The sequence below is a fragment of the Esox lucius genome, chromosome 14 (assembly GCF_011004845.1).
Source record: "Esox lucius isolate fEsoLuc1 chromosome 14, fEsoLuc1.pri, whole genome shotgun sequence".
Classification (NCBI taxonomy): Eukaryota; Metazoa; Chordata; class Actinopteri; order Esociformes; family Esocidae; genus Esox; species Esox lucius.
Genome location: NC_047582.1, coordinates 12,801,453 through 12,817,390, shown reverse-complemented (window position 1 = coordinate 12,817,390; position 15,938 = coordinate 12,801,453). Strand labels below are relative to the sequence as shown.

The 15,938-nt window shown below is 40.6% G+C and overlaps 1 protein-coding gene across 1 annotated transcript; it reads right to left on the bottom strand.

The window, feature by feature from the left end:
* Positions 1 to 12,194: 12,194 nt before the first annotated feature.
* LOC105014898 (chemokine-like receptor 1) lies at positions 12,195 to 13,939 on the bottom strand. Its single transcript, XM_010877578.4, has 2 exons — positions 13,832 to 13,939; positions 12,195 to 13,687 (listed from the first exon to the last, which is right to left on the bottom strand). Exon 2 carries the CDS (start codon positions 13,658 to 13,660, stop codon positions 12,641 to 12,643), a length of 1,020 nt encoding a protein of 339 aa, XP_010875880.2. The 5' UTR covers positions 13,661 to 13,687; positions 13,832 to 13,939; the 3' UTR covers positions 12,195 to 12,640.
* Positions 13,940 to 15,938: the final 1,999 nt, after the last annotated feature.

Here is a 15,938-nt window from a genome sequence, read left to right as displayed (position 1 = left end):
CGGATGAGGAAGTAAACCGTGGCCTGGTAATAGAGGACTTTACTAGATGGTGTGACCGCTCCTTCCTATAACTTGATATCAGTAAAATTTAAGATATAATCATCGATTTCCATAGGAAATCTCTTATGCAGACTCTGATCAATGGTGAGCCATTGGAGATCGTTGACCAGTAAAAATATCTGGGTATTTTACTGGATAGTAAATTCAAATTTTAAGCTGACATAGATGCCATTTGTGCAGGGAAATCAGCGCCTCTTCTTCCCAAGGTAACTCTGCTGTCTCAGGGTGGATGACTTGCTTCTATCACTAATTTATTGAATCAATATTAACCTGTAATATGACCAGCTGCTTTGGTTACCTCAATGTAAAAAGTAAGAACAGACTAAACAACATTGTGAAACAGAAAAGTAATATTATTGGTATTACCTTAACGAGCCTAACCAACCTGTACAAGATACGTGTCCTACGCAAGGCACGGTCTATTCCGACACTCCCAATACCCCTTATTTGGCACATTTCATATTCTGTATCCAGCCTTGTATATGCACTGTTACGTATTCTATTTTACTGCACATCGCAAAACAAATTGCCCCTTGAGGACAATAAAGACTTGTCACGGTTTGGGGTAGGCAGGACACGAGGCACAGAGTGAGAGTAGGGAAACATCCTTTTATTACTTCCTCCCTTGAACAAAAACAACAAAAGGAGCAGCTAATCACAAACTGAGGCAAAACACACAAACAATGATCCGCAAACTGAAAAATCCAAAAGGGCAATTTAAATAGGATTCCCAATTAGAGACAACGTGAGGCAGCTGCCTGTAATTGGGGGACAATTAGCAAGCTGTGCGCAGAGACGCCTAGAGGCACCTATAAGCTCAGGCCATGGCTGTGGCCCCCAGGTGCATAGAGATGCCTAGAGACACCCCAGTCAGGACCTGACAAGCCTCTACTAATACTAATGTAGTGTCAATTTGTTGTTTTTGTATTCTGGGAGATTCACTGCCTTGTGTAATGTCTTTTAGTTTGTGTTTACAATTTTAATTTTTTATGTTTTGTGTGGATCCCAAGTAAAGAAGCTGCTGGTGAGCAGCTCCCGCTCAGCCAAGGCAAAGCTCTTTCTCTATCTTGACACCTCAATGGTGGAACAAACGTCCCCTTGAAGTCAGGACAGCAGAGCCCCTCCACTTTTCCGAAAATGGCTGAACACCTCTATGATGAGTATCTTAATTATCCCCCCCCCACCCCCACCACCACCCAAAAAAAAGAAAGTTAACTAAACTTTGATTTCTCTGGCACTGCCTTTGCCAACTAATGGCTTCAATTAAGGTAAGTGTACTTATTATGATTGTCAGATGTTGGATTTCCAAGGCACCTTAAGAGGAATGCACTTATTTTAAGTTGCTCTGGATAAGAGCATCTGCTAAATGGCTAAAATATCAAATGTAACATGGACTGATTATAATATGGATTGATTATAATAGGTCCTGCTTGTATCTTGGACTGATTGTAATATGGACTGACTGTAACAAGGTCTTACTATAACATGGACTGACTGTAACTTTGACTGACTGTTACATGGACTGACTGTAACAAGGACTAACTGTAACTTGGACTGATTGTAACAAGGCCTGACTATAACATGGACTGACTATAATTTGACTGACTGTAACAAGGTCTGACTATAAAATAGGCTGACTGTAACTTTGACTGACTGTAACTTTGAGTGACTGTAACATGGACTGACTGTAACATGGACTGACTGTAACTTTGAGTGACTGTAACATGGACTGACTGTAACTTTGACTGACTGTAACATGGATTGACTATAACTTTGACTGACTGTAACATGGACAGCAAGAGGGACGACACATTTTCTTGTATACATGCTTGATCTTTCCAAATGTGATTTAGGAAGCCAGGGAACATAACACAAGTTTCTGCGTCAGTGCTGACATCTTGAATATGTGAAAGAAAATGTGGATGTCTGCACTAACCAGATCAGGAAACCTCTATCTTCAATTAACCTTAAATGAAAAATTAATTCAGGAAAGTGACTTGATTATTGGCATACAATCTTGTTGTTCAGTAGAGTCTGAAGTATGTACCCATATATGTCCCCTGTTCTGTCAATAGTCATCTGTTTCTCTACCCGATCCCCTTATATGAGCTAGAGGATGAAGATGTGTGTGTGCAGAGCTGCTTTGGTGCATTTTAGCAGAGTCAAAGAGTACAAACACTCGTTTCACACTGCCATTAGTGGTCATTTTGCTATACTAACCCACTCCCCATGTTAAGCAAGCTTGGATGGATTAAGTAGTGTTGCGCGAATTAATGAGCACCATGGGGGACTTTCAATTCCCCAATAGTCCCCACAGGATTTCCTCTTATTTATTTTTTTAAACTTTTGTTATTGTTTTTACAATCCCCCATATTTCAGCATGTTTTTATGACATAATCCATGTGCAAATTTTTTGCTTCTGCTTTACACTGGTCAAATATTCTCCCAGAGCCAAAGCCTGTGTGTGGTAGACAAAACTGTAGCTTACTGAAAAGTTAAATGTCCCTATTAAAAGTTTTGAAAGGAAAGAGAGATTTTTGGAGCAATGGCAGGTCTGTCTGCATTAATAAAACCAATGGCAACATTGTGGTCATTTAACCAGAGCAATTTACTGGAGCAATTAGAGTGCTCATAAGTTTGCATACCCTGGCAGAAATTGTGACATTTTGGCATTGATTTTGAAAATAAGAATGATCATGCAAATTGTAAAACATATTTAAGGATAGTGATCATATGAAGCCACTTATTATCACATAGTTGTTTGGCTCCTTATCATAATGATATAAGAAATCCCCCAAATGACCCTGATCAAAAGTTTACATACCCTTGAATGTTTGGCCTTGTTACAGACACACAAGGTGACACACACAGGTGAAAATGTCAATTAAAGGTCAATTTCCCACACATGTGGCTTTTAAAATGCAAATAGTGTCTGTGTATAAATAGTAAATGAGTTTGTTAGCTCTCATGTGGATGCACTGAGTAGGCTAGACACTTGGGGAGAAGAAAATAACTGATAAAAGACATAAAAAGGTAATTTAACTTTATAAAGATGGAAAATAATATAAAAAGATATTCAAAGCTTTGCAAACGCCAGTCAGTACTTTTCAATCACTTATTAAGAAGAGGAAAATTCAGGGATCTCTTGATACCAAGCCAAGGTCAGGTAGACCATGAAAGATTTCAGCTAAAACTGCCAGAAGAATTGTCTGGAGAAATACAGGCTGCTCTGGAAAAAGTGTGGTTGTGGTGTGGTTGTTTCAAGGAGCACAATACGACAATACTTGAATGAAAATGGGCTGCATGGTTGAGTTGCCAGAAAGAAGCCTTTACTGCGCCAATGCTATAAAAAAGCCTGGTAACAATATACATGATAACAACTTGATATCCCTCACAGCTTCTGACACACGGTAATTTGGAGTGACAAGATGAAAAATTTTCACAACCATAAGCGCTATGTTTGGAGAAGGGTCAACAAGACCTATAGTGAACAGAATACCATCCCAACTGTGAAGCATGGTGGTGGTGATGTTTTGGGGGGGGGGTGAGTTCTAAAGGCACGGGGAATTTTGTGATGCAAGATGAATGTAGCATGTTATCAGTAAATACTGGCAGACAATTTGTATTCTTCTGCACAAAAGCTGCGCAAGGGACACACTTGGACTTTCCAGCACAACAATGATCCTGAGCACAAGACCAAGTTGACCCTCCAGTGGTTACAGCAGAAAATGGTGAAGGTTCTGGAGTGGCCATCACTGTCTCCTGACCTTAATATCATCGAGCCACTCTGGGGAGATCTCAAACATGCAATTCATGCAAGACAACCTAAGACTTTGCATAACCTGGAGGCATTTTGCCAAGATGAATGGGCAGCTATACAACCTGCAAGAATTTGGGGCCTCATAGACAACTATTACAAAAGACTGCACGCTGTCATTGATGCTAAAGGGGGCAATACACAGTATTAAGAACTAAGGGTATGCAGACTTTGGAACAGGGGTCAGTTCATTTTTTTCTTTGTTGCCATGCTTTGTTTTATGATTGTGTCATTCTGTTATGACCTACAGTTGAATGTGAATCCCACATAAAAGATGTGTTTTGCCTGCTCACTCATGTTTTCTTTACAAACGCTACATATACCAATTTTCCAATGGTATGCAAACTTTCGAGCACAACTGTATGGTTAAGTATCTCATTCAAGAACAGAACAACAGTTCTTTCTCCTTGCTGGCTCTGGGATTCAATCTTGCAACCAATCGGTTGAAAACCAATTCTCAATTCTGTTTTTGAATGACTAGCTTGGTGTTGTGTAACCACAGAGTAAAGGTTTCAGAGATGTCTTGAAACAAGTATGGCAATGTGTATAAATTACATCTAATTTACCGAGGAGCGCTGTAGTAGCAAGTCTGAAAAGTTCTTTACCAAGTAGTCCAAGTATGATAATCTACTTTTGGGGAAGGATGAGGTTTAAAGAAGTGAAACAAATTCCAGAATCATATGACCACTTACTAAGAATCCATGTGCAGTCATGGTGACTGTCAAATTGATCACCATGAGACTCAGCAAATTGTATTAATGATTTTGCTGAACTAGTCTCTGTTATATCAGTTGATTATAACTTGTTTATTATAACAGGGGATTTTCACATCCACTTGGATAATAATACAGACAATACTGCCAAATATAATTTTATATGTAGGTTATTGTATGGTTTTTATTTTTCCCCCTCAAAGATTTCTGTTTTGTTTTCAATTTAATTGTTCACATTATAGGTCACATTAAAAGTGGAAAAAGTTCTGACATGATTATCTTCGTCTCATTCTTTTACATCACAAAAACCTGGCATTTTAACAGGGGTGTGTAGACTTGATATCCATTGTATCTCTCCAACACTAAGTGCAGAGTCAGTTGATGTACCCCCTGGATAATTTTAACACTAAAATATTGAATGTCATGGATCATGTTGCACCGGTAAAGGTAAAGAAAACTATGAGCAAACAGAAAACACCATGGAGAACCACCATGATGGTAAGAACCCTGAAAAGAGACAGTAGGAAAGCAGAACGTAAGTGGAGGAAAATCCAATAAAACTTCAAATCCAATATGACATCTATAAATAATGCCTTTGTAGCTTCAACTATGAGTTACACAGGGCTAGACAGCCACATTTATCAGGAATGATCAACAAGAATATCAAAAATACCTACACTCTTTTTACCATGGTCAACAACAGAGGTCTCAAACTGGTTCCACGGAAGGGCATGTGTCTGCAGGGTTTTGGGTTTTCCTTTCAATTGGGTCCCAGTTCAGACCTAAACAACCAGGTGGGTGTAGAAACGAACCAATTAGTGACCTAATTAGTCAGTTAAGTACAAGGTGAGAGCGAAAACCTGCAGACACTCGGCCCTCCGTGGAACCGGTTTGAGACCTCTGGTCAACAAGCTTACAACCCCCTAAAGCATATAGCATCAGAACTAGTGTCCAATGTGAAATGTAATGAAATAGATATAAAAATAGATCTACAGCAAATAGTTAATGGTTCTCTGCAATCAGGCATTTTTCCAATGTCTCTAAAACCAGCTGCCATTAAGCCTCTATTAAAAAAAGAGGACAATGGTGCATCTATATTGAACAACCATAGACCTGTATCGAATCTCCCTTTTATAGCCAAGGCCATTGAGAAGGTTGTCTTCAACTCAGAAATTTTGTGAACTTAGACAAATTTCAATCAGGCTTCTGACCTCACCACTACTGAATACTGTTAAACGTTTTAAATAATATACAGCTAAATACTGATTTGGATAAAATAACAGCTCTGGTTGAATTAGATCTCAGTGCAGCATTTGACACTGTAGATCAAAGAACACTTCCAGACAGGCTGGAAAATTGGGTAGGACTCTCTGGGACAGATCTTAATTGGTTCGGGTCTTATTTAGATGGCCGGAGTTACTTTGTCGTCATCGGTAATCATGAATCTGATAGGGTGGTTATGACATGCAGAGTTTCCCAGGGATCATTTCTTGGACCACTTCTGTTCAATCGCTATTTGCTACCTCTGGTCCAAATTCTACAGAACAACAACATTAACTACCATAGCTATGCCGATGATACTCAAATATATATGGCTCTTGAATCATATAACAACAGCTCAATAGACTCACTGTGTCACTGTATAGAGCACATACAGACCTGGATGAAGCAAAATTGTCTACATTATTTCAAGATAAAACAGAGAGATTACTGTGTTTGGCAACAAAAATAAGAGAACTGGCAAAGAGCTGGATTTTCGGCCTCTAAAAACCAGGGAACAATTGCGTAATCTTGGTGTTCTGATAGACTCAGACCTCTAATTCAACAATCATATCAAAGCGGTCACCAAAACAGCATTCTATCATCTTAAAAATATAGCCAGAATCAAGGGCTGGGTGTCCCAAAAAGAGAAGCTCGTCCATGCTTTTATCTCTAGTAGGGTTGACTACTGTAATGGCCTCTTAAATTGACTCCCCAAAAGACTGTAAAACAGCTGTAGCTCATTCAGAATGCTGCTGCTAGAATTTTAACCAGGACCAAAAGAACAGAGCACATCACTCCAGTTCTTCTCTGGGCCCATGCTCATTTTAGATGGACTGGGGCAAAGTAGAAAATTGTCCTGTGGTTTGGTGAATCAACATTTTAGATACTTTTCAGGAATCATGGATGCCGCGTCAGAGGAAAGGGACCATCCGGTTAGTTTTCAGCGCACAGTGCAAAAGCCAGCATCCATGGTGGTATGGTGATTAAATTATTTGCACATCATTGCATTCTGTTTTCATTTGCAGTTTACGCAGCATCCCAACTTTTCTAGAGGCAGGGTTGTAGTTCGCTTTGGACCATTATATTTCTAGTTCCTGGAACAGCACACTGCCCATCAGCTGGTCAGATGGGTCCCTTTTCACAGTCACAAAATGTATAATACACTGTGTCCTAAACCCCTGCCAATCAAGATTGTGATATGCTAACCAAAGGGGCACATGCAAGCAAGCAAGTTTATACACTGAACAAAACAAACAAAAAAATAAACGCAACACTTTGGTTTTTTCCCCCATTTATCATGAGCTGAACTAAAAGATCTAAGACTTTCTCTACATACACAAAAGGCCTATTTCTCTCAAATATTGTTCACAAATCAGTTTAAATCTGTGTTAGTGAGCACTTCACCTTTGCCGAGATAATCCATCCACCTCAGAGGTGTGGCATATCAAGATGCTGATTAGACAGCATGATTATTGCACAGGTGTGCCTTAGGCAGGCCACAATATAAGGCCACTTTAAAATGTGCAGTTTCACTGCATCCCAAACATGCTCAATGGGTGACATGTCCGGTGAGTATGCTGGCCATGCAAGAACTGGGATGTTTTCAGCTTCTAGGAATTGTGTACAGATCCTCGCAACATGGGGCCATGCATAATCATGCTGCAACATGAGGTGATCGTAGTGGATGAATGGTACAACAATGGGCCTCAGGATCTCGTCACAGTATCTCTGTGCATTCAAAATGCCATCAATAAAATGCATGTGTGTTTGTTGTCCTTAACACACGCCTGCCCATACCATAACCCCACCGCCACCATGGGCCACTGACATCAGCAAACCGCTCACCCACACGACGCCATACACACTGTCTGCCATCTGCCCGGTACAGTGAAAACCGGGATTCATGCGTGAAGAGAACACCGCTCCAAAGTGCCAGACGCCATTGAATGTGAGCATTTGTCCACTCAAGTCGGTTACGACAACGAACTGCAGTCTGGTCGAGACCCCAATGAGGACGACGAGCATGCAGATGAGCTTCCCTGAGACGGTTTCTGACAGTTTGTGCAGAAATTCTTTGGTTCTGCAAACCGATTGTTGCAGCAGCTGTCCGGGTGGCTGGTCTCAGATGATCTTGGAGGTGAAGATGCTGGATCTGGAGGTCCTTGGCTGGTGTGGTTACACGTGGTCTGCGGTTGTGAGTCCGGTTGGATGTACTGCCAAATTCTCTGAAACGTCTTTGGAGACAGCTTATGGTAGAGAAATGAACATTAAATTGGACCCTCCTGCAGTCAGCATGCTAATTGCACACTCCCTCAAAACTTTCAGCATCTGTGGCATTATGCTGTATGATGGAACTGCAGATTTTAGAGTAGCCTAAGGCTGACCACCATAAAAAAAGGCATAGTTTGTGTGTGCAGCGTGTGTGTGTGTGAATTGAGGAGACGTGTAGTACGGTGTAGTGAGATGTGGTATGGTGTAGTAATGTGTAGTGAGGTGTAGTACGGTGTAGTTAGGTGTAGTACGGTGTAGTGAGGTGTAGTACAGTGTAGTGAGGTGTAGTACGGTGTAGTGAGGTGTAGTGAGGTGTAGTACGGTGTAGTGAGGTGTAGTACGGTGTAGTGAGGTGTACTACGGTGTAGTGAGGTGTGGTACGGTGTAGTGAGGTGTACTACGGTGTAGTGAGGTGTAGTACGGTGTAGTAATGTGTAGTAAGGTGTAGTACGGTGTAGTGAGGTATAGTACGGTGTAGTGAGGTATAGTACGGTGTAGTGAGGTGTAGTACGGTGTAGTTAGGTGTAGTGAGGCGTAATGAGGTGTAGTTAGGTGTAGTGAGGTGTAATGAGGTGTAGTTAGGTGTAGTACGGTGTAGTACGGTGTAGTGAGGTGTAATGAGGTGTAGTTAGGTGTAGTACGGTGTAGTTAGGTGTAGTGAGGCGTAGTGAGGTGTAGTGAGGTGTAGTTAGGTGTAGTACGGTGTAGTGAGGTGTAGTACGGTGTAGTGAGGTGTAATGAGGTGTAGTTAGGTGTAGTACGGTGTAGTTAGGTGTAGTGAGGCGTAGTGAGGTGTAGTTAGGTGTAGTTAGGTGTAGTGAGGTGTAGTACGGTGTAGTGAAGTGGATTTGTGGATGTTGCAATGTACAGTGTTCACAGACAATGGTTTTCGTAAATGTTCCCGAGCCCATGCAGTGATGTCCACTACAGGTCTGTTTTTAATGCAGAAGATCATGGCCATCCAATATTGGTTTTCTCCCTTGCATACAAAGATTACTCCAGATTCTCTGAGGCTTTTAAAGATATTGTGTACCGTAGATGATGAGATCCCCAAACTCTTCGCAATTTTACGTTGTGATACTTTATTCTTGAATTGTGGCACTATTTGCCCGTGCAGCCATTCACAGAGTGGTGAACCCCTCTCCATCCTCACTTCTGACAGGCCCATCATGTTACTGACCTGTTGCCATTTGACCAAATTAGTTGTCTGATATTCCACCAGGTTTCGTTTTTTAGTATTACACGTTTCCAGTCTTTTGGTGCCTCTGTCCCATCTTTTTTGCAACATGTTACTGGCATCAAATTCCAAGTGAGCATGTAATTTACAAGAAACAATAACATATCTCAATTTCCACATTTAATATGTTGTCTTGGTACTATTTTTTATAGGTTCATTTTTATTCAACAGGAAAACCCACCTCCAGGCTGTGTAAGTGCTATTTGAACAGGAAGGCGAGTGATGAAGTGGTGCATCAGATGACCTGGCCTCCACAATCACCCGACCTCTACCCAGCTGACAGGGTTTGGGATGAGCCGGACCGCAGAGCAAGGTTTTATAGTTTCAGGTTTTTCATTTTGTTTTAGTTTCAGTTAGTTTTCAGAGTGTCCTTTTTAGTTTCAGTTTAGATTTAGTTTTGTGATTAATTCTGGTTCTTATTTCTATTTAGTTATTTACTTTTATTTTTAAATTTTATTTATATAGGGTAGTTTGGGGTAAACACCCCCCCTAAGATCAATGTCTATTTACTGAAACAAAAAAGAAAAGTGTAGTGATTTTTTTTGTTTGTTGAAGATGGCTATGCCTAGGGTAATAGATTATAAAGTAAAATAAATGGCTACAGTTGACAGATACATTTGTATTTAATAAAATATATATTTTTAGGAAAGGGGCATTTTTTTCTAAAAACTGGGGTTATCTGCCCCCCCATGGGGTTATCTGCCCCCCCAGGGACGTATAATGCTATACGTCTTTGCAATAGAACGCACTTGTTCATTATGGCCCACTTGTTCATTGGAAATGACTGAACCTGCGTTGTTACCCATATGCATGGCAGATGTGGTGTGGCTGAGGCATAAGCAGTGGGGACATTCCGCAGTCCATGTTGAAATAATATTTCCTCTGGTATGTGTAGGCCTAGTTTGTCACAGCCAGTAATAGGGAAACTTAACTTTCCTGAGAACTGAACAAAAAGTATTCATGACTGTAATTCAGATTTTTATTTTAGTTCGTTTTGCAACTGTGTATTGGCGTTTTAAAGTGAATTCTATCCTATAGGAATCAGTGTTTTGTCTGCAACCATGCTAAACATCAAAGCTTGTGTTTGCTCATATGGCAGAACATTCTCAGAAAATGATCAGAGCAGTCAAATCAATCAATCAGTCAAATGTATTTATAAAGCCCTTTTTACATCAGCAGATGTCACAAAGTGCTTTTACAAAACACCTGGCCTTAAACCCCAAGGAGCAAACAACAGTATTGTTGAATTTCAGTGGCTTGGAAAAACTCCCTAAGAATGCCAACATTTTGACACGACGGGGAGCAAGCGGGGACCCAAAAACGGACACAGAGGCAGAGGAGGGCGAGTCCCAGTATTTATTGCACCAACAGGGACACGGCGGTCTCGTAGTGGGGGACAGGCAGTGTTTGTTGTCAGGTGGTCTGATGGTCGAAGGTACAGGGGAGGGCAAGGGTCGCAACCGGGGAAGAGAATGACAGGCTAACGGTGGGTAACGGTGTAAATGACTGTACAAGACAAGACAATCTGGGAACTGCCAGAACAGAGAATAGGGGTTAAGTACACAGGGCTAATGGGGAACCGGGAACACCTGGCGGGGACAAGACAACAGGTGAAACACATCAGGGCGTGACAAATTTAGGAAGAAACCTAGAGGACCCAGGCTCAGAGAGGTGAACAGTCCTCTTCTGGCTGTGCCGGGTGAACATACAGTGGGGAGAACAAGTATTTGATACACTGCCGATTTTGCAGGTTTTCCTACTTACAAAGCATGTAGAGGTCTGTAATTGTTATCATAGGTACACTTCAACTGTGAGAGACGGAATCTAAAACAAGAATCCAGAAAATCACATTGTATGATTTTAAAATAATGAATTAGCATTTTTTTGGCTCCATAAAGCAGGTTCATAAAATAAGTGATGAACTTGGATGGCCTCAAAATGTGGACCATTTGCTTTTACATAGTGTCTAATTTGCTGATAGCCAAAACAAAAGTGAGGAACTTGAAATGTACTCCAAAAATGTCGAGCATTTGTTCCATTTCTTACGTTATCCCTATAGTATTGACTATATGCATACATTTTGCTCAATAGACTTTACCTAGACACACACTTGCGCATACTGAGACTACAACACACACGTCCACATTCATAAATAACATGTATACTGGTGTCTCACACAAACATACACACACTTCGCATTCATTTCACGTGTTGCTGCTGTTACTGTTAGTTAATTATTACTTCAACCAGGTTATTATATCATTTTATGTTTCTTCCATGTTATTGTTATTTTTAGGTGTCTGTAGGTATGTTTGCCTTATGTTACCCTTTTCTATCTACATTTTTTAATTTACTTCAACTGATCTTTTTGGTGAAGGTCCTTTAAGTACTTCTCCTCCGTTGCACCGGCTCCGGAGGTCTACGTCACCAGCCTTCTAGGCACCACTGTTCCGGCTAATCACCTTCACCCCAGACTGTCCCCATATTGTCACCCACACGTTTCCCATTCTCACTGATTTTCATGCCTATGTATATGTCCTTGTTTCCCCAGTGCCGTGTTGGTTATTATTTCCATGTCACCGTGCAGTGAGTACGAATATTCTATGCATATGTGTGTTGTATCGTTCTGGCTTTGTCCGCGTGTTCTGTTTTGGAGGCTTTTCACCTCACTTTACTTTGGCCTTGCCCAGTCAGTTTCTGACGTGCTTTGAGTTGGGTTGTAGAAACCCTTTCCACATTTCCTGCGTCTGTCTCCACTCCCTAAAACACTGTGACAGTACTGTATAGTTTAATTGAGGTACACACCTGTTGTTAATGAATCTTGTGACAAAAACATGTTTATTTTTATTTTATTTGACTTTCATTTATTTTACCATGTAAAAGACAGTGGTTAGTGGAACATGACATCTGCTATTCTTTAAAACCATATTATTGTCAGGAAGCCATTACACAAGCCTCTTGGAATTCCCTCATCTGTCACATGAGTTCTAACACAATGTCGATTAATTGTTAATGCCTTTCAAGGTTTCATTTTGTTACGTAAATAGATCTTTTTAATAAGCATGAATGGCCATACCTTTGAGTTAGAATTTTATATAACGTAACAGATTTCAAACAGACTTGCTAATCAGGCATGTTTTGATATAAATGAACTAAAATACACCTTCTTATTCAGCAAAAAATATGTACAACTCAATCTGTACACATGTTGTACAAAATGATAGGTGGTGCCATCATTAAAAACTTAGAAACATACTCAGAAAGACACAATGTTAAACATCAGATGTATGTGAAAGCTTTACTCTCAACAGACCCAGACTTTGAAAGGTTCCGTCTGCCTGTGCGTCCGTCTTCTGCCATTGTATTTTCTATCCTCCACAGAATAGATCTCTTCAGGGTTTGCTGGACGTCATTTCCCATGAACGCATAGAGTATAGGGTTAAGAAAACTGTTTGCTGAAGCCAGCGTGACACCCACCGTCATCCCAGTGTTGACCATATTGAGGTTGTCCATTCCCAGGTTCAGCTCCAGCAGGGCAAAGGTGTGGTAGGGTAACCAGCAGACGAAGAAGGCCATGATGAGAGCCGTCATCACCTTGACAGGTTTCATGGATTTCATGGGACGACTCCTCAGCTTCACAAAGATAACCAAGTAGCAGAAGGTTATGATCAGAAATGGAACCCCAAAGCCACAGACAAATCGAGTCAGGGCCACTGCTTTGTGCCCGGACTGGTAATCGGTGTAGCACAGGGTTGTATCCCCATGCTTTTTGATCTGGCGGTGGATCAGTGAAGGTACAGTCAGGGCAGCAGATAGGGCCCACGCGAAGACAACCGCTCCGGATGCTCTGGGCACGGTCAGGTGGTTCTGTGCCCAGACAGGTAATGTAACTAATATGCAGCGCTCAACACTGATCAGAACCAGCAGGAAAACGCTGCTGAACATGTTGAGGAACATAACCGAGGAGGTCAGCTTACACATAACCAGTCCAAAGGGCCAGTCAGAGGTTGCCATGTGGACAATGTTAAAGGGCAGACAGACACAGAACAAGAAGTCTGAGATGGCGAGACTTAGGTATGAGATGGTGTTGACGGATGTCTTCATCTTGACCCAGGAGATCCAAATTACAATTGCATTTCCACCAAGGCCCAGTAGGGCTATAAGAATATTGATAATCACCATGATTTCCACTGAAAACAACTTGGGAGGGTAGAAAATCACTGAGCCAATTCCAGAGATATTTTCATTTGTTCCATTGTCTGTATAATCTATATATTCGAAGTATTCCAAATCCTCCATTTTCTTGTCAAACACTTCCAAAACGTCCTGTTGAAATCATTGTAAATGATCAGAAAACCCATTGAGAGCATACAATTAAAGGTAGCTATTTTTCTGAAATAACCTTTCAATATCTACCTTCTGGCAAACATAAGATATTTAATATAAATAGGTTTAGAGTGCAATACTCACCTTCTGTGTCAGATTTTAATAACAGCAGCTGTCATATATTCTCATAAGAGTGTTCTTTGGGTTAACATTGACCAATGTTCTACTTCTCCTTTCTTTCTGAGTCACAAAAACATTAAGTAATGCAAAACCTGAATTTGAACTTCCCTATAAAACACTAGTTATGCTCAGCAGCACCATGGACAGCAAAACTTTAAGTTTATCTACATTACACTGCACACATTATTGTTTGGGTGATTATGATAGACCCCTTCAAAGTGAACACAAATATAATTTCAGATTCTATCAGGTAAGACTGTCCATCTGGTCATGCTTCTGACCTTGATTAGTTTTTATAGACTCTGGAAACAGCCCACATGCATTTACTAATTATTACAACCTGTACTCTTAAAATGTTCCCCCGGAACAGCCAGAAGAGGACTGATCACCCCTCCGAGCCTGGCTCCTCTCTAGGGTTCTTTCTATATTTCAGCCCTTATTAGGGAGTTTTTCCTAGCCACTGTACTTCAACATTGTTGTTGCTTGCTCCTTGGGGTTTCAAGCTGGGTGTTTTGTAAAAGCACTTTGTGACAACTGCTGATGTAAATAGGGCTTCATAAATACATTTGATTGATTTGATTGATTGACTATTAGATGTTTAATTGCATAACTTTTCTTACTCGCTGCATAAGTTCAACAGGGCTAAAAGTGTTTTGTTCTTGACTTTCGTTTGTACTCAGTGTCCGGTCCATCTCATTGCAGTGTCCAACAATAGTCAGCCAGCATTGATGGATTCCAGTTGCCCTCATACCGTTTTTCCATTGTGACAGTGTCCTGGTAAAACCTTTCACCATGTTTGTCACTGACTGCACCAAGATTTGTGGAGTAGAAGTCCAAGTGTGAAAGCAGAAAATGTCAGTGACATGTTGCATCAATGGTTTTGTATGCTGCAAGAAATTTGTCAATCAGCTTAATGTAGTTTGGTGCTCTGTAGTGGCCAAGAAAATTCTCAATGACATTCTTGAATGCTTTCCAGGTGATGTTCTCTGGCTCCACTAACAGACCGTCGAACCGCTTGTCATAGATGGTGTGTCTGATCTGTGGACCAACGAAAATGTCTTCTTTAATCTTCGCATCACTTGGAAACACCTGTCTCAAGTAATGAAAACCTTCACCTTTAGTGTTCATTACTTTCACAAATGTGTTCATTAGTCCTAGTTTCATGTGAAGAGGAGGCAAAAATATCTTTGTCAGGTCAACATATGGTTCTTGTGCCACATTTTCTATCCTGGGACCAGTTATGGAGTGGCCAGTTATTTTTTATGTAATGTGACTATTTAGCATTGCTGTCCCATTCCCAAATGTAAAGACAGTACTTGGTATATATGAGCTACATTCCAAGTATCAGAGCCACTAATTTAAGATCTCCACAGATGTTTCAGTTGTATGTGGTGTACTGGATATGTATCAACAACAGATCCATGTTTTCATATGTTTCTTCACTGTATGCAGCATAGACAATGGTTGTTTAAGGGTGGACATTGCCATTTTGTAACCAGACAGCCTGACCAGGTCATTTAATTCTGACTGTGCTATTAGAGGAGGTTCACCAGACATGCATGGTTTAAAATCGAAAATATCACAAAATATAACAAGAAATCGCAAATAAAAATGTTCAACGAAATGGTATGTGAGGTTGATTTATCTATGAGATACACCCAATGGTGTCCAAGAAGCAACATCTTTGTTGACCATTGTCAGACAACTGGGAAGATAATTGAAGGTTTACTAATATGGCCCTCTTGTGGTGAACAAGAGACAAGAGAAAAAACAAGAGAAAAGAAAAATGTTTTTTACTTGATGAAATTACAATTCAAGGATGACTGGTTCAAGCAATATGATGGATCTTACATCCAGCCGCCTTAATCTCAACTTTGGGACCTCAAAGCCTGACCCTAGTGATGGCCAAACGAGGATATTATAGCAGGATATTATACTAGCAGCGCAAACTCAGATTTTCTTTTTCAAAAGAAAAGCCATCATTGAAATGTATTAGACAAAACAGTTAAAAATGTAGTCTGTACTTTTTACGTTTAATGTCTGTTCCAATGCTGTTCTTGTCTATTCTTGT